Consider the following 23703-nt stretch of genomic DNA (forward strand, 5'->3'; position numbering starts at 1 on the left):
GTGCGTGTGTTGTAACGGAGCTGCAAAAATTGAAATTAATTTAATTGGATGATGTCTGCTTACAAGTACTTACTTTTTGGTCTGAGATCACAGAAGAAGATGATGCTGTTGGGTGCTTAAGGGGAAAAAATGAAAGGAGTCCTGAAAACCAGTGCTGCTGGTAGGAGGGAGGTTCTGTTTCAGGGGGAGAGCTGTTCGTAGGGAGAATTGCGTGTTCTACGTGGTGAGATGAAGAAATGGATCCTAGGAGAGAGAGTGGGGGGTGAATGATGTCAGTCAGACTTTTTCTGCATCCTGCTGTCAGTGTGCTCCAAAGGATGGAGACTCTGTGCCTTCTCCTAAGGCAGGGTCTGTCTTGAAGCCATTTTAATCTGTTTCAAATGTAGGTGAGCTTGGTTTTTTGGCTAGAATGCCCTCCCTGGAGGTCCCTGTGGTCTGTGTCGTGTTTTCAGAGATGTCACTGGCTGTACCAAAACGTTGTTCATTGTTGGCAATCAGTTGTTTTTGAGCATTAGCCTGCAGGAGAAGCAGCAGTGTTTGTTGCCAACAGCCTTGGTCAAGGCTGGATCATTTTTCCAATACAGATGTCTTTAGATTAAGACAAAAAGTGGTTGCTCTGTGTTGAAGATTAAATAGAAAATCCCTCTGTAACACAAGTGCAGCAATTCCTGAGGCATGCTTTGGAAGTGCAGGGAAGAAATTTTCCATGTTATTTTGATAACTCAGGAGTAATGGCAGAACATGTGGACATGCCCAGTATGATTCCAGGAGGGATTTTCCTGCTAATAGGTGAGGCAGATGTGCATCAGTACAAACTTACCAGTGCAGTTATTGCACAGCTGTTTCATCTGAATTTAGTTTATTTTAACTCCCTTTTCCCAACCCACCCAGTGCCTCTCACATCAGGGCTGTAGCTGCTCTGACAGAACACCTCGTGGTGCCAACAATTCATGGGATCTTTGGGATTTATTCACAACAGGAGACCTAAGTTTTCATTTGATTTGTGAATTTCCTTCCTAGTGTGAAATGCCAGTGCAGCAAAGTTTGATTCAGATGCAGAGACTGGAATTGAGTTCACAGGAATCAGGGAATTAACTTCTGGCAGAAATTTGCACATGGCTGAAACAAGGCACAGAGATCACTGAATTGCTGAAGTCCTGCTCTTGATCCCTGGAAGAAATGCAGCATGTTGCAAGTACAGCAGCCCTTTAGAGAAAGCTTTAGTCTTCAGGCTATATCCTCATTTTGAGTTTGTTTTTCCTCATTGGGAATTCTCAACCCTTAAAGGAAATGTGCTGTCTGAGGGATGGTTTTGTTTTGTTCCAGCAGTGGTTACAGAATGATATTATCACAGTGAAAATCTTGCTGTGTCCACTAAAGACATCCAAAAAATTTTGTCCACTTGGATTCTTTTAGGCTGTATTAAATAGTAATATATATCAAATGTATTTCTGGAGATTGTTGAATGCCCAAACTCTGTAGACAGCACTCAGTTGCTTTATCAGCTGTGCTGTGAGAATGAGGGCTGAAGTGACTCCTTTAATGTGGTTTGAACTCACCATTGGTTCCTGCTTCTGTCATTCCTTGCAGTGTTGGTGTTTGGGTGCTCTAATGGTAGTAAATCACGTGAAAATACATAGATCTTAGCAATTAACACTTGCTACAAATTAATTACTCATAAGGCTAAGCTTCCATCTGACTCCTGCTGTTTAAAACTTAGTGGTATCACTGCTGGAAGTTGGAGGGGAATTGGTATTTTTTGCTTGGTACACGAGGATCTCCAAGCATGCTGCAGAGCACAAGCTCCCTGCAGTTTGTCAGTGCACATCTTGAGGGAGGAGGCTCTGGCTGTGTGAACCTGATGCAGCATTCTCTACTGAAAAAGGAGCTGGAAGGCCTGGCTTTAGCAGCAGCATGGAGGTCCTGCCTTCAGAAGGAGTTGCAGGATTTTATTCTCAGGGCTCTGCTTGAGCTTAAGGGTGCCAGTGTATGGGAAGGGGTGCTGAGGATGCTGAGTGGTTGCTGTGCTTGCTGAAGGTGAAGTTTCCCTCAGGTTTGCAGACCTGAAGTTGCTTGAGCTGGGTGATCTCTGATTCTCCATCAGGCCCCAAGTTAGACCTCACAACCTCTCAGTGAGATGGATAATTGTAGTAAAATGACACCCCTGTGCTTCAGTTTCACCCACCTGCAGAATGTAACTACACAGCAGCTGCTTATTAGTGTGTAACAACACCACCTCTAGTTCTAGGAACATCTGAAGTTGGTGTGGCACTTGTAAGTTAACTTTTTTGGTTATTTTAAATTTAGTATGTCCGAGCTATGAGCTGGCCTCACAGGAGCTCTCACGAGAAATGTGTAACTTTTAATGACACCTTGTGAGGAGTGAAGGCTTCTTCCCTTTGAAGCAGCAGTTCCTCTGTGATGTTTTGGATTCACGCACTGTTAACTCATTGCTTTTTTGGATTCATGCACTGTTAACTCATTGCTTTCAGGGCCAGCAGCTCCCATGTATTGCTTGGTGATTTTTATCTCAACCATAGGGATATCTCTCTTCATCTCTGGGCTGTAGCATGGAACTTCCAGCAGAAAATGTATTTGGGATTATAAGGCTCTGTGAAATTTTGATATTTCACATGTTACTTGCAAACTTCACGATTGTGATGTGAGAATGCAAATGACAACACAATTGTTTGCCCTACTCTTGTCTGAAGAGCTCCTGGAATAGGAGCGTGAGTGACAGCTGAAATGATGGTTGTATTTAGTTTGTCAAAAATATAGTGACCATTTTTAAAATGCCATGTGAGTGAGAACACATTTAGCTTGTTCAAGCTTTGAAATGGGTAGGAGAAGTGAGTTGTGAGACTAATGAAGGCTGATGTGATTATCCTTATTCCACAGGGCTTTCCTTTTTTCTGTTGTTTATTTGATTTAAATGTCTCAGAATACTTCAACCACAGACAACTCAGACCTACACTGATGAGGTCCATGCCAGATACTAAATGTCATGTGTAATGGTACACTTCCCTTGTTGGACAGTTAGGCTGACATCAGGAACTTATGGTCCTTATTCTGCTCTTGGGTGTGTAATCTCAGAGTTTAGGGATCAGCTCTTTCTGTCAGGCCATGTGAATGAGCAAAATACTGAATTTTGAGGTCTTGCTTTTTGTACCAACCTTTAACTTTCTTTAAAGTAAGTGTATACATATGTTGGAATTAATTTTCCACATGATGTTTGCAGTGACTTTAAAGAAGTGACACATTGATGTGGCAAAGTCTAAGATCTCTTTGACAACATGAGACATTATCAATAGATAATGAGGATGTTTGTCTTATTATTTTTATTTAGTGCTGCCTCTACTATAATTATTAGTGTTTTAATCAAACTTTGTTAAGTCATTGAGTGAGGGAGCTTTACTCTTACTAAATATGACTTATTTTTATTAAAGTTGCAGATCTTACTCTTGCCATATGCAGCTAATTTTCCTTTGGGGGGAAAAAAGCTTGTTACTTTTTTAGTGGAGCAATCTGTTACCTTGTCTGTAGTCTGTGAAGTCAGTGCAATTCTAATTTGCATCAGCTAATAAAAAATGTGTGGGTTTTAAAGTGAAAATCATGCAAAAATTAAAAAAAAAAGGTGAACGACTGATCATCTATGCAAAAAAACAAGGCTAGAAATGTGATCAAATTAGGTCATGGCAGTGCAGCTCTGTGCAGGGCTGTAAGCATATCTGAAGACCTTGTATGTTTTATCTTGCCAAGCAAAGCTCTTGGAAAATGTGCATAAGAGGGATAAAAAGGGCTTTTTTTCATCCTCCTCTTTGAGCTATCATTGCAAAGGATGATTTTATGTTGCATTAAGTGGCAGAAATTTCAACTTAATCTAAGAGAGAGCTGCACAGTTGAGGGAACTGCTCTGGTGCAACTCGTTTGCAGAAGAAACGAGTCACAGTTGGGTTTGTGTGATCAGCTGTACAATTAAGTATTTAATGGTTTTATTGTTTATTGCATGATTGCAGTGCTCAGATGAGATAAGGGAGCCTTTCACTAAAAGTTTGCAGCCAAAGGAAATGAAAGGTCAGATAAAGGTGTAGAAGGAATTAGTGAAATAACAGTGATGAGTACAGGAGGAATGGTCTGGGGCTGATCCCATTAAGTGCAGGTGACGGGGGGGATAAGGAGGGGCTCCTCTGAAGGAGGAATCTGCACAGGGGTTGTAACTGGATTTTGGTAAACCTTGATTCTAAAAGGCTGGTTGTTCTATATGAAGAAAAGGTGAAGATTTTTGAGCTGGTGGTTTTCTTGTACTGTGGAGATGGCTTTACCTGCTTGTGAAACACAGCATGTATCAGCTTGAGCTGTCACATGAGGGACAGGAGACAGCCTGGTGGCTCTGCAAATCCACCTGAAGGACACAGCTCAATGGTCTGTGTGCTCAGGTTTTATTCTTTACTTAGGGAAACACAGATGGGATGGAGATTTAAAAAACCAAAAACCAAACCCTGTACAAAAACAACAATAAAAACCCCACAAACAAATAAAAAACCCGCAAAAGTAGTTTGGGAAGAACTAAATGGATCCTGAATGTTTTTCCTGGCATCTGACTCCCACAGGGAGGTGTTGAGCAGTGAGGCAGAAATACCTACTGTAACCTTTGTATCCATTCTTGTTCCATACAGGAGGGGCAGATACACATAATTATTAGAGAAGGGTGTAGACCATTTCTTCAAGGTATACTCCAGAGAGGAAGCACATCCCTCATTTCTCTTGTCTTCCATAAAATATTCCCTGTAGCCTTTTCCTCATGTGGCAGAAGCAAACTCTGTCCTCCCCAGCCTCTGGAGGATTCTTTGATAATGATAGGAGACACACTTTGGGTGTTTCCTGACATAGCTGCATGAAAATGTAGCATTCTCACACACAAGCAAAGTAAAAGTAAGTAAACCTCTGGCTTTTATTCTTTACAACTAACAAGAAATACCATTTTTTTGAAGGGCTAGCAGGTTGTTTGACACACATGGGCACAGAAGATTATGAACAGTGAAGACAATGAAGAGTGGGACATCCATCAAAGAGTAACAACCTCTTATAAGGTAATTCAGGGCCACATTGAGTTTATCCTGTTGTACTTGCAAAATCAATTAAGTAACTGTTGCTGTCCTCCATTTTCATGGCACTATAAAATCATTATAACCAAGAATATATAGGTATATTTTTCCCCCCTGTGCTTCCTTTTGTTTTTTTACTTGCATGCAGAAAGCCAATATGTAACAACCCAAATGCATGCTGAGTCTTGAATGAGATTGATTACAGTTGCAAAACATTAAATATTAAATGCCAAAGGACTACTTCCAGTAGTCCTCCTTCTCTTCTCCAAAGATTGATGTCTTAAATGGGGCTTTGCAAACAGGAGTTTTAAATGATCTATGGAGCAGAAGTAAAAATGTTTTCAAAGCTGGTGTGTACCTAAAACTATCCTGAAACCTTTAATGTTATGGTTAAGTATTCTTGTCATTTGAATTTCATTGCTTGCCATAGGGGTGAGATGGAAGAGTGGATATTTACAGAAACTGTGTAAGTGATAAAAGGAGCTGCCTGACTTTGTCTTCTGCTTTGTATGTTTTAGTACTTATGTACTTTAGTACCAGCTCATTTGAATAAGCTCTGCTAGTCACATGCAACATATGGAGCCAATGCCAATTTTTTATAATGCTGCATTACAAATATACCCACCAGCTGAGAAGTGTGAGAGAGAGAGCTCTGCTTTTCCTCAACCAACTGTCTTCACAGAGAGTTGCAGGGGGAAGGAATACTGCTGGCCCTTCAAATGAGAAATCTCATTTCATCTCTTCAGTCATCCCATCTCTTTCTGTAGCATTTTGAGCAACTAGCCTGACCTTAACCTTCAGGATCACTTGAGGGCTTGCAAGTATTGGTCCTTTACAAGAAAGGACTGTAAAAATGGCATCATGAAGTTTGTTTACATTAAGTTTTGATCAGGTATTCTCAGTTTGAAAATAAAGTTTTCATATCTTGTTTTTGTAGGTATTCAGAAACTAGGGCTAGAAGAGACATGGTCTGAATTAGAATTTTTTAAGGGTTTTGCATGACTCATCATCATCAGTTAGATTCTACTGTCAGTTTTCATCTGCAAATCCAAAGAAGATCTTGCTCTTGCAGCTGGAATTTCATTACCAGTGCTGTTAGTGGTGTGATGCAGAGTGAAGTCAAGCTCCCTGTCTTATAGGTGAGCATGTTCTGAAGTGCTAATTGGAGTTTAGAAAAGAGCTTAGCAAAGGCTTATTAGAGTCAATAGAAATACTTCCATTGTCATCAGATTAACCAAGTTTGATTTTTGGAATATGCTGCAAAAGCTGACCTACTGAGTTGGCAGTTGCTGCTTTGTAAATCCCCTTTCCTCCCAGTCTCAGATAATGAAGTTCACACTCTAAAACAAAACAAAGCCAGTTTCTAAGCCATGTATAACATATGGAGCTAAAAAGTCTTCTTTAATAACCCTATGCTGAAGTAGTGATTGTTGCCATACATGGTAAGCTGAAGCATTTATAAATGTCAAAGACAGGCATTTGCTGTGTGTAATTTCCATATTCGCAGGGTAAGTGGGGTCACTGGAGCACCTGTTAATTATAAGTTTATATCTCTCCAAAAAGCAGATAAATAACTTCCCTACCATAGGCATGAGGAGGTTGTAGAAGAGCAAACACACACTGTGCCTTTGTCTGCAAAGTTGGCAGTGATTGATGCTTTCACTTTTCTCTTGTCTGTGGGCATACCTGCATCACAGGAAAACAAGTGTCCAGTGGGATGTGGGGAGGTGATTGCAATTTCTTTTGAATGACCTGTGGATCATGAGGATCTGGAAGTCTTTTTGATACCTAAAAGAAGGTTTAGGTGATGATGTGTGTTGACATCCTAATAAACCAAAAAATTCCTGTAAATTTTAAGTTTTGCTTGAAGTTAATTTTCATCATTAGAACTTTTCTTTGTATTTTAATGTTGATTAACTTTGCAGGAGTTTAAATACATTTCTGTTTTTAATCTTCTAGGTCTGTGTTGATATCCATCCACGTTTGAGTATTTTCTGAGGCTCCTGTTGCTCAGCATTGCCTTTCTCATACCCTGCTTTTACTCTTTCTTCTAATACTCCTTTCTATTTTAGGACTATGGGATATAATGCACAATGTATGTGAAAATGCAATCACTTAACTTTGTGTGCTGGGGAACAATCCCTAAACACCTGTTCATTTTCTTGCCCCCAAGTAGAACTGCAGGTGGTACTTTCCAAACAGAGCATGGAGTACACAGTATTTCTCTCTTTCCCAAGGTGCTTCTTTCTAGGCTCTTTTATAGTGGCTATTTTAGATACCCTTTTGGCCCAGCTCTCATGTACTGTATCAAGGTAATTATAAATGGAATTATTCTGATATATGTTCTCATGGTGTTTGACAGGACTGTAGTAAATGCACTTAAATATATTTTCAGATCTCATAAAATGTTATCCTCGTATTTGATTTTTGGAACGTAGAAGTTTTTTGCAGCCTGTGTGTACTAATTAAGAAGTGCTCAAGCCAGAATACAAACAGTAAACTCTAATTAAAAAAAAAAAAAAGGGTGAAAAAGGAAAAAAGATAATTAAAGTTTTCAATTTGATCATTAGTGTTACTAATACTCACATGCAGTAGGTCACAGGATTCTATTGGTAAGATATTTTCACTGAAGCTTACAAGGGGTGCATTTCTAGAAAAAGAAAGAGTATCACAGTTCAGTTACTGTAGCAGTGCAGTGGTGTTCCCTGCAACTGTTTGGATCATCCATTCCATAGTTTGAATAATCCATTTAACCAGTGTCTCTGGAGGTAGTGATATTAACCACAGTGTGATTGTGAAATGAATGGTGGCTTCTGGAGATTTGTCATTTTGCTCATTGCGTGGTTGCTTTAACTGTGAGCTGCTGTTTGATGCTGTCACTTCTGAAGAAAACATTTACTATTTATAATGTGCAAGTGTCCTTTTCTTTTGCTGTTCAGTGATGTCACCATGTACTATGATTTTGCTAATAAGAGTGAGATCATTTGGGGTTTATCCTCCGTGTAACATCACTTTTCCCAGCATACAGAGAGAAGTCTTAGGATTAACGGAACGCGATGCTTTCTTTCCTACATCCCCCATTGCTGATCCCAATCCTAATTTATTCCTGCTTCCCATTGACTGAAGGTGACTCGTGTGAGCTCATGAGGCTCCTGTAAAGGCCAGACTCAGCTAGGATGTTACACCACCACTGCAGGAGGAACCCTGAGCTGCAGGAAGAGCTGCAGATCCAGGCTGCCGTGGCCGCCGGCGATGTCCACACCGTGCGCAAGATGCTGGAGCAGGGCTATTCCCCCAACGGCCGCGACGCCAACGGCTGGACCTTGCTCCACTTCTCTGCAGCAAGGGGCAAGGAGAGATGTGTCCGTGTCTTTCTGGAACATGGAGGTGAGTTCCCCACAGAGAAAAACCTTTATACTCATCTGGATTTGTTTTGGTTTAGGGGAAATTTGCTTTAGGCTCAGTTTGTTTGGTTTAGGGTAAATTTGGGAGTTCCCCACAGAGAAAAAGCTTTATACTCATCTCTTTTTTTTTTTTTTTTTGGTTTAGGGTAAATTTGGGAGACAACTTTTAAAGGTTTTTTTTTTTTTTGAACAGTAGATTTAATTGGTTCTTTTCTTCATCGGTTTGGGAAAAAACTTTTTTCTGGAGAAAATTGGAAAAAAATAAATAAGGAAAAATAATATAAATAATAAAACTTCTTGTTGTTTTAAAAGAGATGAAAACTCTTTTTTCATCTCAGAAAAGTCTCTTTTTGGGGTTGCAGTTTGGCTTACTTAGTCTTTTATTAGTTTTTTTTGGCGTTGGAAATGTTGTGGCTCAGGCCTGGCTTGGTGGGCTATAGCTGTGAGTTGTTGGTGTTTTTTGGCTGTTTAGTTTAGAGTAGGTTTAAAGAAAAAGGAAAAATATCTATAGTTTAGGGAACTTTTTTGCTTTAGCTAGTTCAAACTAATTAAAATAAAGGAGAGTTCTGTTTTGCTGTCTGTCTATCTGCAGACGACAACAGTTTAGGAGTAGTGATGTGGAGGAGTGAGTGCAGTGTCTGCAAACAAACTGTATGCTTCCCTCCCCCCCTCCACTCTCTGGAACAAGTCTTAAAGGTGCAAAACTTATTATTCAGCATAAACAGAACAGACAATTGGGGATAAAAGCATCATATAGCAAACCCAGGGGATAAAAACATCATTTAGCCAACCCAGGACATCATCTGACACCTTTCTGTCCCAGTTTGCACTGCAGGGCTTTCCAGCATTGGTTAGATACAAATTGGTTAGATAACTTCTGGTTATCTTTTGTAATTTTTATTTTTTATTCTTTTGTTCTTAATATCTGTTTATTTCTGATGCATACTCTGTCAATGACATCATAGCTTAGGTTTATATTTCCTCCCAGCATATTAGGTTTATATTTCCTCCCAGCATTGCCTAGGAATTGTTTAAGGAATGAATAAGCATTATGAAAATAGGGCATTATAAGGACTCATTATAAAATGAAATGCACTCACTACAGGGTTCTCTTCTCTGTTAGGGGGTATTATTAGAGGAAGGCAGATCCCTGAATTTAAATCCTTGGGAAGCTTGTTTCAGAATTCTAAAGCAACTTAACCAATTGCATTAAAGACTAAATTTAATATAGGCTTTAACAGAATCTGCTAAACTTTATGAAAACAGTCCTCTTTGTGCAAGGACTTCAGTGTCAGCTAATCCAGATGAGTTTACAGCTCTCCTGCATCCAGCCACGATGAAACTTTATTTCAAGAGCTGAGTGAGTTTTGTTGATTTAAGTGGTACTCATGTGGGTGATGATTATTATGCCTCAGGTGGTACAGTCAGAATTTCTCATTGCTTTATCATCTTCCAAGGCCACCTGAAGCTTTAGAAAGGGATCATCCTAATCTTTTAAAGTGGTGCTGGAGAGGAAATCAGTAGATGTTCTCCACGTTCTGATCAGTGCTCTTGAAGAACAGCATCCTCTATTCTAGCGCTGTTCTTACCAAATGAATGATGAGGTGTTCAGTCCCAAGGAAACTGAAATGATCTCTCTGATGCTTTGTGTATCTGAGCCATATGGACCCCTTGTGTCTGTCACTGGGTTTGTCAGCTTATGGATCATCCTGGAAGTGGAGTGGCATTAACAGGCTGTGATGATGGCACAATCAGTGATGTGTTCCTTAAGAGCAGTGGTGAGATACAGCCTGAGCAACTGGACTCTGTGGATGCACCTACTACAGATTGTAACCACATAGAAAGGGCAAACCCTCGTGGCCTTCTTGGAAGGGGAAAAAATTTATTTCTATATAGTATATAACTTTAAATTCCACTTTTTAAAAGTAATTTATGCAGATAATCTCAAACCTTCAAAAGTTTAAGGCTTTAAGTCACATGCATTGCTTTTAGCTTTTTATCTGTAAGTTTAAAGATGATAAAAAAACCCCAATCCCTTCTGTATTCCTATGTATTTTTATTTTATAGGTTTTTATAATACAGAGCTGCTGATGCAGCGGTTTGTTTTTATTTTTGTTGTTACTCTTTCCCATACAAAGTAGCAGCTGAATGTGATGCCTCATGAAAACTGCCAGTAATGAAACACCTTTGTCCTGAGGCAGCTTGGAGTTGAATCACTAGGATGAGAAAGTTGAGTAACAAATAGTGTGAGGTTTAGTCATCCACAGCAGCTTCCCTGCAGCTGAGCCTCGCTCCCCAAAATTGGCACTGCCTGCTGCCTTGCCTCGTTTACCCTCAAAACAGAGGCACAAAAATAATGAGCATTTATCACATAATAATGTCACAAATGAGTTATTAAGCAGCAGCAAGTGAGTTGACTCTCACAAGCTGAGTTAATCATGCCACCCTCATTAGGCAGAGGTTTGTGTCTACCTTTGCTCACGTGGTCTCTACTTTTCTCCCTCTGGAGTGGATTGTTTTGCTGCTGGTGTTTAATCCCTGTGGAACAAAAAAAAGATACTGGGGTGAAGGAAGAAGTCCTTTTCTGTTGTAAAATAGAGAGTATTGAACTATATATTGGTAATAAATTGGCAGTGAGAGGGAGCCTTTCGAGTTCTGGGGAAAAGAGGGAGCTGAGGTGGGAAGGAAGGGGTGGCTGGTGGTGGTTGTGCCTGTCTGGAGGGTGATGGAGCTGAGCAGAGCTGGGAATATTTTCATGGGGAAAATAGGAGTGGGAAAAGCACAGTGGGCTGTTGCTGAGGGTAGAGTGCCGTGCCTCAGATCTGAGATGCTGCAAGGCTCCCAGCACTCCCAGCATAGCCTGCTAGTGGGATGGAGGGTGAGTTGGGCTAATAAAGGCTGAGAGGGAATCTGGTCACTGACCTGGAAATAAAAAGTAGATTCTTATGGGAGTCATGACCTGTCCGCCTCCTGCTTTTGCTTTTTCTCTTCCATCATTGCTCACCAGCAAAGAAAAGAGCCAGAGGACAGTGTTGTGCATGCAGATTGGCTGTTTGAGTGGAGGTGGTGGAACAGCAGGAAGCTTTTTATTATCTGCTGAGGAAGGAGACACAGGTAGATGGGGAAAATGCAGAAAAAGCAGTCCAGACTAAAGGATGAAGCCATCAGAAATACCAGCTAGATACAGAGGGGATAAGTCAGATAACAAATATTATTTAGCAAATGGTGAAATGCAGAAAGTTCATCATAGCCATGGAGAAACTTAGTTTCATGAGAAATAGTGAATTTTACTTTATTAATGTATTTGCCTCATTTTATTAAAGTGAATATTCTATGAAGCCATCTCTTCCCACCCATAAAAACAATCTGGAGTCACAAAGCAACCCCAAAACAGAAAGTGTAGCTTTTAGTAATCTAGTAAAACAAGCCTGTTTTCCCTTTAGTGTACTTTGTAAATTTTTAATATGACATACAGAGACAGACAATCCTACACTGGACAAGAAATATGTTTTATTAATTTCCAACCACTGCTGTTAATGTTACAACAAGCTAAAATCTTGAAAGTGTCCAGTTAGCTGTCCCTTGGTGGTACCTTTGACTGAGCACTTTCTGGTTATTCATATTAAAATGAAGAAATAATTCACTAAAGCTCCTAGGTATGAAATAGTAAGAGAAAGTAGCCAAGCAGCCCTATAATTTATTTTTAGTCTTGGCTTCAAGGTATCTAAATTTTAGTAAGGTCAAGCAGAATCTGGGAGGATCTAGAGAATGCCAAATGCTCACCCCCCCCAAGCTCCTAAAGTGTTTCTGTCTCTGAACAGTAATGCTTTCCTGGACATCTCTGTATCAATGTTATCTTAGCAAATTCAAAACAGAAGCTGCATGTAGCCATGCTTCTAAACCTTGTGGTCAGAATTAAGCCCTAGCTGAGGGAAATAAGCTTGAAATAATAGAAGTACTCCATGAAGCCAGAAGTATTGCTTAAGCATTGCTTTCTTGGCTTCCAAATTACTGTGATAGAGTGACCTAAGGAAGGTGTCAAAGAAAAAGGAAAACTGTCCCACTGAGCTGTAAATTGAAACTCTGAAATATGAGTCTTTTATCTATCAATCTTTATATCCTCTAGATTGCAGTATTAGAAAGAGTTTTATTAACAGTGGACTTTAAATAACTAATATCTAGTTTATGTGCCCAACTTTCACATGAAATAAAATAATCTCAGTATCATTCAATGCTACAGATTTTCTGTCTGGAGTGAGCTTGATTGCAGTAATTGGTACCCTTGATAAGCTCTTCAAAGTTTCTGCCATTATATTTTGCCTTATATTTAAGAACATTGGAAATGACCAAATGCAGTTGTTCATGTTTCTATAATCTGCTCTCCCCATATGAGTGGGAAGCTTGGAATGAAAGAAATGTTTGACAGTCAGGATGGAGATGAGATAGAGAACTACTGGCAAGTGCTGGTTTGATCCTTTTCTAGCTAAAACTTCCAGGTAGTTTTTACCCCTCTGCAGATTCTAAAAGGTTATCTGAGAGTCATTCCCAATTCAGTTTTACCTTGCTCATGTTCCAGGGAAAGAGAGTTGCTTTACATGATACTGAAAATTTTAGAAAAATCAGGCAGTAGCCCCATAGCAGCACAAGTTCTTTAGGCAGCATCAGCTTTGGGGTGTCACTTTTACTGAGACAGGGACTGAGTGGATGGAATTGGTTTGCAATTTCATGCAGGTCCAGCCTCTGCTAAATTCCTGTGAAATTCGGGAGTTTTCCAGGAGGTGGCAGCAGGACATTGATGGAATAGCAGCAGACCTTTTGATCCTGTTAAAATTGTTTCTCTAATCCAGAGGCGGACTGTTGGCTCACTAGAAATCCATAATCTTAATGGGAATTACAGTATATTTTCACGAGGTTTTTCTAAGGGGTTTGTTATGGAAAGGTTGGTTGTTTGTGTTGCTTGGTAGCCCAGCTCTGAGGCTTTTTTTCCTACCCTTCTTAAGAAACTTCTCTTACATGACTTAGTAATTTTTGGGTTCACTTTAGTGGTCCAAAGCAATGACATTTTGGGAGTAAAGAAGGTGTGGAAAGGTACTTAAAACTGTAGGTAAAAGGCATCCTTGTGTTGCAAGAAAATTGTTTGGTTTGGATTACAACAACAAGTATAAAAGTGCATATAGGTGCAGATATAATAGTTGGGCCATATCTGCTTGAATTTGGAAATGGCACTGATTAAACAGGCTTTGGCAATGACCTGCACCTCATCTGGGGGTAGAAATGATGTCTTGAATGCCTTATGCAATGTGGGAGAGAAAAGGTACAACTGAAACATTATTTCTTTTAAAAATAGTTTTTGGTGGAAGACAACTCTGCCTGCTGCTGTCTCCTTTCCATCATGTCCCTCTTTGTCCCCAGTTCTGCCCCTCAGATTGTACCATCCCTCTGCTTGTTCTCATGCCTGTTACCCACTTTATTTATCACCACTCAGAAGTCAATGTAGAGTAGTCTGAGCTATTGTGAATAAAGATACCTTGGGAGCAGCATCACTTTGAAATATTATCTTTGTGTGGGTTGTGCTGATTCTTTGCTGCATTTTGGACATGATCACAGTGCAAGTTAAGAACACCCATTCAGTCACTGGCTGCATTTTCCTGCTGAGCTCTGGGTACTGCATTCATTCCTTTAGTTCAGGTTAGTGTGACTTTTCAGAGCACTGAGACTTCTGCTTTTCATGGGAGATTAGGAAAGCTGTCATTAGCAAGGAACTAAACTTTCCTTAACATATCCCCTATTTCTATGTTTATTCCTGTTCTGTGCACTAGAGGCAGTTCTCACAACTTATTTCTCTGTGTAGCCAGGCTGAATTCTTTTTTTTTTTGGGTTTTTTTTTTTTTTTTGTTAGTTTGCTTCCTCTCCATCTTCTCTTTCAATTTAGAAATACCCTTAAAGTTGCTGGATCATCTTTGCAGCTGTACTCTCTACTCCTTCCTTCCAGTCTTTTCATTTTGGTATAATATCTGCTTGATGTTATCTGGATAGGATCACAGTGGGTTGGGAAGCTTATTCCTGTTTTGTGTTTGCACCTTTGTGTGTTCAGGTGTGTTCAGTCTAGGGTAGCCTGCAATTAATCTTTTGTTTTGAACTTGGAGCAGATCTTCTGGTACAGATGGTATCTAACTGAGATTGGGAAAGTGTTCAGATTTCCACAGTGTAGTTTGTGCTTTTAGTGTCCAACAGCAGCACCCATGGATGGTGGAAGGAGAAACTTCAAAGCCTGGCTTGTTCTCTAGCTGAGAAATGGCACCTTGCCTTGGGTAATTAATTAGTCACTTGTATAACAAGTTTGGGTGTCCTGAGGAAATTAGGTAAATTGATTGGATTATTTTAATTTTTAAATTAATAAATCAGTCTGACTGTTTGTGCTGTGTGAAGAGGAAATAAATCTGTAATTACCTGTACTCTGCACTAACAGTTTATCTGACTCCTTTCAGAAGTGGGTTTTTACATTCTTGAACTCTTGTGAAACTATAAATTCAGAACAGGTTCTAAACAGTTTCATCCTCTATAAAAAGAGACTTTATCAAGATAATCTAAAATAACATATATCCTACATGCTTTGGAAATCCTGCAGACCACAGAGAAACATTTTACCTAATACAGCATTACACCCTAAAAACAATACAATGCTGCCAGACCACAAAACATCCGCAATTTGGGACAGCAGATGTTTCTACACATGCTTCTTTTTAAGACCAAGAAGCAACACAAGGGAAAATAAAAAGTTGAACATTGAGAAAGAAATGTAATATTGTAGAGCTGGGGGAAAACTGGATGGACAGAAAAATTTGAGTAATTAGTAATTAATTCCTGAGAGTGCTAGGAAGATGTGGAAAAGTATTTGTCAAATGGAAACATATGTATGAGAAAAAATTGTATTTAAGAACGAGTTACAAAAAAAACTTTTTTCTAACTTTGTCTTAAAAATAGCATGTTCATGAAAGCAAGAATTAGTCTGAAGTACAAAAAATCCTGTCATGCTATGCCCGGAAAGACTAGCAATTACCGTTTGAATTTATTTTATTAAATTTTCTTTTCTCCAGCACTGGATTACCATAACGCCTTCTAATTATTTTTAAATTTTATTTTACCTTCAGCTGATCCCACAGTCAAGGACTTAATTGGAGGCTTCACTGCCCTGCATTACGCAGCCATGCACGGCCGGGCGAGGATCGCGCGCCTGATGCTGGAATCCGACTACAGGAGTGACATTATTAACGCCAAGAGCAACGACGGCTGGACTCCCCTGCACGTCGCTGCTCACTACGGCAGGGACTCCTTTGTCAGGCTCCTGCTGGAGTTCAAGGCTGAGGTTGATCCGCTCAGTGATAAAGGTACTACACCACTCCAGCTGGCCATTATCCGGGAGAGGTCAAGCTGTGTGAAAATCCTCCTGGACCACAATGCCAACATCGACATTCAGAACGGTTTCCTGTTGCGATACGCTGTGATCAAAAGCAATCACTCGTACTGCCGAATGTTCCTCCAGAGAGGGGCCGATACAAACTTGGGGCGCTTGGAAGATGGACAGACACCTTTGCACTTGTCTGCTCTTAGAGATGATGTGCTTTGTGCACAAATGTTGTATAATTACGGAGCAGACACTAACACAAGGAACTATGAAGGACAGACCCCACTGGCTGTTTCAATAAGTATTTCTGGAAGTAGCCGACCCTGTCTGGATTTCTTACAAGAAGTGACAAGTATGTATGTAAGAGAAGTTAATCACAGGACACAATGTCCTCTAAAAGCCTTCTTTGAATTTAGTCCCCAGGAAAAAAAAAGCTTCCTCTCTGCCCCTTTATGCTATTTAAATGCAGTAGAAAATTTCTGGGAAGGTGAAGGGATTGTGATACTGGGAAACTCTTACTTGTCAAAGGAGCTAATGTTAAGTGTACTTCATTTAAATTAGTTTTGTTTAAATATCTATGGGAAGCATTCATTTTGAAAGAGTGAACTGTAAAATCTTGTTTTATTTCTGGCCTTAGCACGTAAGACTTTTGAGTTAGGTTTTGTTGTTTGTTTAGGGGTTTTTTAGTGTCTTTTGTTTTGCTTTTTTATTGCCACACAAATCCTCGGCAGTTGATGGCTTTTTCATCTGCGCTACAACTAGGGCAGAAGAGAGCTTTGGCTGCTTTGTGTTCTCCCACATTCCCTCCTTCCCTCCCTTAAACCAGACAAAAAAATGCCACAGTTCATTCCTGCAACTTGAAGGGATTTCATGTGCTGTGTAGCTTTGATTTGATTTTGTTGATGTCTTTGAAATACGAGAGATTTTAATTCATCGTGACTTCTGATATTTAGAAAAAGTATTGGGCTCCGAATTTCCGGATCGCTTTTGATTCCCAGTTTTTGGTGCACTAGATCTACTGAAAGTTTTCCTCTCTCAGCATGGAATGCTGTACTAATGTTTCATAGTCATAATATTTCCTAAAGCATATAGGAATTGCTGATAAGCATTTGGCAGCGTTTGCCAATGCAAATATGTTAAGATGGCCTGGCAAATTATCATCCATCTAGAATGATCTCTGCACTACAGAAGATCTGGTGTTTCAGATGTCCTTTTTTTGTCCCCTACAGCTCCTTTTATTTTTTGAATGTGGTAATTTTTTAATGAGAATTAGATAACCTATATATTCTGTAAAGAAACTGAAAGTCGGTGTGGGCTGGAAGTGAATCAGCTGAGATCTGTTGTCAGTAGCTGACACAAATAAGCATTTGGAATTTCCTTTTTTTTTCCTATAATGATTTGTGGTGTTGTTTTTGTTCATATCTGAAATTGAAAGGGAATTTCAGGAAAGGTGGAAGTTGGTAATAAGATATACAAGCAATTAAGCAATTTTGGTTTAATTTGCCTGCCTCTTCTCATTTAAACACATTTCTTTCTGGTTTCCTTTTTGGAAGCCTCTCACTATATAGTTGCAGTGTCAGGGATTTTAGGAGATGATATAATATCCAGACTTGCAGTGTTTCAGTCTCAGGATGTATCAGTAAGCATGAAAGCTTAGGCTGCTCCCGTGTTTCCTCAGTGTCTAAAGACCAAAGGAAACAGGTACTGTAACTTTCAGCTTGCAGATTCCATACCTTAAGGGTTTAATGTTAAGTGAGAAGTAAATTCTGCTACAAAAAAAGTGGCTTTAATTTGTGTTGGAGCTGTCCCAGTTCTGTGCTGTTGGAGGGAGAACTGGGAAAGCAGTGCTGACAAAAACAGCTCTCTGCTTCTGAGCAAAATAATTATCAATATATGTTTACAAACCACTGTAAACAAACTCTGCTGCCCTTTTTGTAAATATCCAAACACTGTCTTCCCTGCTTTTCATGAATAATTACTTTAATAAGATGCTGTATAAGAGATGAGATGGATAAAGAGCAAGCTGGCATTTTGGTAGTGGAGCTCCCAGTTAAGTCTGATTGTACAGGGAATTGTTGAGATCTCATATTTTAGTACTTTGGGAAAGAATCTTGTTTATGAGTCTACTGCAATATGTATTTTCTAGATAAAAAAAATTTACAAACTTTTTTGACAGTTTTTCTATTGGAATTCTTCCTGAAACTCTTCTGAGGTTGGCAGCAGTGCCTTGTTTGTGGGGCTTAATGGGAATTTCAGTTTATTTGAATCTTATACTAAGTGATTTATATAGAAATCTATAGCTGTAAGTTCTATATCTGCATCTGAAGTTTTGAAGAGTATATTTGCTAGTAAAACAGGAAATAGTTTATATTTTTACAGTAGATTAACATTTTTAAGGCTAAAGATTAATAGATATTAAATACCAAAGTTATCAAACTGATCTGTGTCTTCAAGTGAAAGCAGTTGCATGCTGCATATAAATGGGATACTATTTAGTAGTCTACATGTAAGCTGTGAGTAGCTGGTTTTTTTATATTTGGAAAACGTATTTGTACAGTTTCAGTTTCTCAGAAAACATCATTTGTGAATTTCTTTTTGTTTTGGTAGGTATTGTAATCGGTAATAATGGCAGCCTTTAGCCCAGGTCCCCGGTTGGGAATAACAGGCAAGAAATCAAGCTCTCAGAAATACTCAGTATTGGCCCTGAGAGTCTACAAGAAGATATTGGATTTTGGGGGTTGACCCTGAAGGTCTGATATTCTTCCTGGTTACAGGTAGAGATTCCTTTGCTCCTAGAATAATTCCAAGAGGAAGTTATTCTATAGTTGTGTTTCAGTATTTAAGCACAAAGCTGGAAGTTAGGAACAACAGAGTTTTTGACCATGAGTCTGCTGTTGACTTGGTGTTCAGACTTGTGTGTTTTTCTTTTTCTCCTCTCTCTTTTTTACAATACAAAAATAAGCAAAGTCTCCCTCAGAAAAAAAAAATGAGGATGAAAACTGCTCAATGATTTTAGTAATCACCTTCCTTCTCCTTATCTGTATTACACTTTCCTATTCCAAAAAGCATTTATTGGCAGCCACCTAAGATCATTTGATAAAGAGTTGGTTTAGAGCAGTGTAAATGTTTCCATTTTCACATGGTCTGAACCTGCCTCTTCAGGAGTGTTAATGTGATAAGCCTGGAATGCACTAATGCAAATCAAAGTAGAGAAATTTAAGTATATAGAGAGACAGAGATACATTGAGACTATTATTGGTAGTGTGCATATTTATAAAATTAGTGTGCAATCACAGTCCTGGATGAAATTATTTATTTTGAAATTGAATGGGATTTGAGAATATTAGAACTTAGAAAATGAATGTGGGAGGTAGAAAAAATGCAAGTGTTAGAAAAATATGTAAGGGCTTAAATAAACCTCAAGATATTAGGAATTTCAATTAGGATCTTTAAATAAGGGAATTTTACAAAAGCCTGGAAACTTCCCCCTCCCCATAGCCCCCCTTTAATTGAATTTGTGTTCAGCTCAGGAGCAGGAGAGGCTGTGAGGAGCTGCTGGTCTGTGTCGAGGCAGAGCTCAGGAAATGGTCTGGCCAGAGCAGTGTGATGTGGCTGGTGTGGAAACAGGTACCAAAGAACCCAGTTCAGTTCTGGAGCAGCATCTAAAGATCACCCAGTGAATTTAACTGCAAATGTTTCAGCTGCATTCCTTTTCTGATTTTTCAAAGGGCAGTTCTTTGGCTTTGGCTGGAGAGTGTAATTTTGTGCTTAAATTTATACAGCGCTGTAAATATACAGAATAACTGAGACAGAAGTTCTGTTAAGGAAATCCTTAATCCTGTACATCCTTTGTCTCTATCCCTTGGCTAAATCAAGATAACTTTTCACTAGAATTTTATTTTTTAATTGGAAGAAGATTTTTAAAACTTTCTCTCTGCATAGTTTTAACTTTTATAAATACAGACGTGTCATAGTGAATTAAGTAGATTTCTACTTATTTTATTTAATGGATAATTGCAAAGGAAATGGTGTTTTTGTGTTTGTAATAACAGCAGATCTTTACTGGAATCTCAGCTTTTACTTGTTTCCTTGGGTGCTGCTGGAAATCTTGCAGTGATGATTGAGGTCTGCTTTGTCATCCAGTTACACAGGGAACTGGGATAAGGGGATTATTTTTTAATTTTCTGCTCTACAGTTGACTATATTAAGTAGTTGAATCATATTGTGTAGGCATATAAGTTATTTACTTTGGAGGAATTTTTTAAGAGGCCTTCATAAAAAAATACTGAAGGCTATTTCTGTATGTGGCACTTAAGGTACAGCCATTTGTACACCTATGCTCTACTCTGCAAAAATAATTTTCAACTAGCAAAACAATGCATCTTAAGCCTGTCTTGATTTTCAGAGCACTTTACTTACTGTCTCCTAAAAATAGATAAACATTATGGTGTTGAAATTCTTAGCTGCATTTCCATAGCAATTTCAGTGGGACTGAATTTACAGAGATATCACAATTTTTAAAAAAAATATACCTTTGCAAGGATATTCAAATCTTAATGTCATTGCCAAATACACCTGTTAAGTATAACATTGAGCCTTACTGATATTTGCTTTTTCATATAGGATTTTTCAGTCCAAAATAGTACAGAATTTCTGTGCCAGATAGACTGAAATTTAATAGACATCTAAAACTCATTGTGGGGAATTATTTTTCAGAGACCAATGAAAACATATGTCAGGCTCAGACATTCTAGCAGAGATGTACTGAACACAAAATTAAATTAGAACTTTTAAAATAGCTTGTATGATACCCAGTTAAAAAGCTCTCCATGTCCTGTGGAGCTGGAGGAATTTGTTCACGCTCTCAATGCACACTCTGAGTTCTACACTCATCCCTGCCTGTCTGATATTAATATTTTAGACCTATAGATTTTTGATGTTAGCTTTTTCTGGTGTTTTGAATGCTGGCAATTATTGCAATAATCTCCAGTTCTTCTGCAGTTGTTTTATACAGAGTACAAGCAGTGCATTTCCTTAACTTTACACCTACTGCACTGAGCAGCCGAGTTCCCCTTGGCTCAGCCTCTGTCACTCCCTAGGTGATCCCAGCCTTTCCCTGTGATCCCATTTTTCTGCATCCTCCCCGGTGTGTTTTCTGGGTGTGAGTTTCCAGTTGATAACTTAAATTATCTTTTTCATTTCCCCCCTTCAAAAAAGCCAACAAATTCAGAACTCAGTTCAATTGCTGCCAGTAGCTGCATTCCCTCACCGTTGTGAAATAAGGGATGGGTGTAAGGGCTTGCTGCAGAAATAAATACTTTTCCTGATATTCTAGAGGAGCTGAGCTGTTGCCAGCATACATCAGCCTGGTTTCAACCTATTTTGTAAAATGTTTCAGAAGATTTTTATTTTTAAGTTCCCTTTGTAGCTAAAAAGAAATTACCAAATGGTTACTCGCTACTGTTTTCAGCCTTTCAGAATTCCCAGGAGGGGCAGAGGCTCAGTTTGAGAAATACCACTCTAAGGTTTTTTAGAGAGATGCATTAATATTGTAGAGAAAACTGTGGGCGGCTTCTGAAGTATGTCACTGATGTTATTTTTCATTTTTTAATTTCTTCAGAATCAGCCTATCCACTTGAAACCAATGGCACTGATTGTTTGCTTTAAAAGTATTTTTCTTTTAGTAGTTAGAACAATACATCAGAGAGGATCTTCTTGCAGCCTACAATGTATTAATTTCAGTTATTCCCGAGTTTTCTCTTGGGTAACACAAAGGTCAATTCATGATTGTTGCATTGTATTTTTACATGAATTTTTTTGCTCTCCATCTGCAGTGGAGGAAATGGGTAGGGATTCCTCTTTTTCCAGCTTTGTAGTACTGGATTAAAGTCCTCAAAAAAGAGAGTTGTCAGAGGCATCACAAATATGCCTTGATAGTCCTTAAATATAGACTTACTGGGTGAGTTAGTGTTTTATTTCTTGGGGAGCACTGTCTGCAGAGGGAAGGCACAGGTATAAATGCAGAGCAGTTTTTACAGTGACACAATTCTTTGGCCAGGTAGAAAATCCTAAATGGAAATTTTGTCTGCCTGTGGGATACAACAGCAAACTCTCAGATACCATACCAGAAAAATCTTGAAACTGCAAAAGGAAAGGAATTGAGTTTTGAATGGAAGTTTAGATTAATTGTTATAATTTGTTGCTGTTAAAACATGTTTTTTTCCCTTTGCTTTACCAGCAAAAGCTGATATTTTAATAATAATTTAAAAGGCCCATTTCATTATTCGAGTAAAAGAATTTTATTGAAGTGGGAGAAAGCTCAGAAACTTTGTTAGCAGCTGAAGAACTGATTTAGGAAAAGGCTTAAATTTTATACGTACTGAAGTCTGCTGCGTCTAGATTAGGAAAAAAAACCAAAAAACAATTCCTTTTGATGTTTTAAGGTCATGCCTTACATTTTTCTGTTTGGAAGAAGCTTTTCTGTCAGGTTTGGGGATTTCTGCTTTCCCTTCCAGCACAGAGTACAAGCTCTAAAAGGGAAAAGATGAACTGTGTTTCTTTCTCCTGCAATTAATACTTCTAATTTAATTAATTACTGCTTTAAAGCTTGCAAAATAAATTGCAGCATGCAATGATTTGGTGAACACATGAGCAAATCCAGAATAACAGCAGCAAGGTGGCCCTTCAGGGATGTGCTGGATGTTTTTAAGGTGATCAGTAGTTTTATGTGCCTGTTTTGCATGATAGTGGTAATTAGGCCAATCGTAGCTTTCATGTTTGTGGGGATTTTTGTTTCTTTCTCTTTTAATTCTCTTCCTTTCCAGCTTATTTGCCTAAATAACTTCCCAAACTTGTGCTGCAGGATATAACCAAAGTTGCAACTTCCTAATCGTTTTTAAAGAGAACTTAATTCATCATTTAACTTGTCTTACTTTGCCAAGTTACTAATAACATTTTTCATTTGCCAAACTAAGGTTCACTGACATCGGGCTGTAATCCTTTATTTTTTTTTTCTTTTTCATTCAGATGCAACCAAGAATGAGTAAGTGTTCCAGACACCGTTTCTAATAAATCACAAATGCATTAATAACCCTGGAATTTGCAAGGCGTGACCTAAGACACCAGCAGCCACTAGATGTAGCAACTGGTGCTTAACACTGGAAATGTCCATTGTTAACACATTCCCAGGAAATATTTTTTAGGCTTATCAGGGGAAAATGTCATACATTTGATAATCAGGTCTTTTTGAATTAACTGATGACCAATTTCTTCTGGGTATTTTAAGTTGTCTGTTCTTTTATGTTCTCAAAACCCACGTAGGATGTTAATTAAAAGGCATTTATTTCTGAAACCAGAAATCAGTGTCTCATAGCTGATTTATTGTGTACTCTGCTACAGAAAATACACAAAGTCCTCTAGTCCTTTATCATTTCTAATGCTGCTGTTTGCAGTGAACTTTTGCTTTCTGAACCCTGTTTTAAAGCGTCAGAACTATTTCTTTATCACCATTAAGATTGCTTGGTTTCTTACCAAAATAACTTTCCTTTCCCTGAAGTTTGAGCATTCTGCTGTTGTCTGAGTTGCCTAAATTCTTTCCCTCAGGTGGAAAAAAATTTGCCAAGAAGAAACCACTGGTGGATAAAGTAACCATTGGTCTGTGTTCTAAGTAATGGATGAAGGATTTAACTAAAAATAAATTGACATTTAGGTGGTGATAAGTATAATAAAAGTATTTTCAACTTACATAAAGGAAACTCAAAATTTTCACGTTTTTTAAATTTCAAACCTA

General features: G+C 38.7%; 1 protein-coding gene across 2 annotated transcripts in view; it reads left to right on the plus strand.

The window, feature by feature from the left end:
* Window positions 1-23703, plus strand: part of ASB7 (ankyrin repeat and SOCS box containing 7) — a 30482-nt gene that overhangs the window by 1326 nt on the left and 5453 nt on the right. Inside the window, exons 3-6 of one of the 2 annotated variants that reach the window (XR_010029660.1) lie at window positions 4992-5090; window positions 8232-8492; window positions 15661-16266; window positions 18522-18688. Coding sequence is in view for 1 of the 2 variants with exons in the window: in XM_063169931.1 (XP_063026001.1) it covers window positions 8282-8492; window positions 15661-16266 (817 nt within the window). In the remaining variant the exon portion in view is untranslated. The remainder of the gene's footprint in view (window positions 1-4991; window positions 5091-8231; window positions 8493-15660; window positions 16267-18521; window positions 18689-23703) is intronic. The other variant, XM_063169931.1, reaches the window with a different exon arrangement.

The sequence above is a fragment of the Melospiza melodia genome, chromosome 15, assembly GCF_035770615.1.
Source record: "Melospiza melodia melodia isolate bMelMel2 chromosome 15, bMelMel2.pri, whole genome shotgun sequence".
NCBI lineage: Eukaryota > Metazoa > Chordata > Aves > Passeriformes > Passerellidae > Melospiza > Melospiza melodia.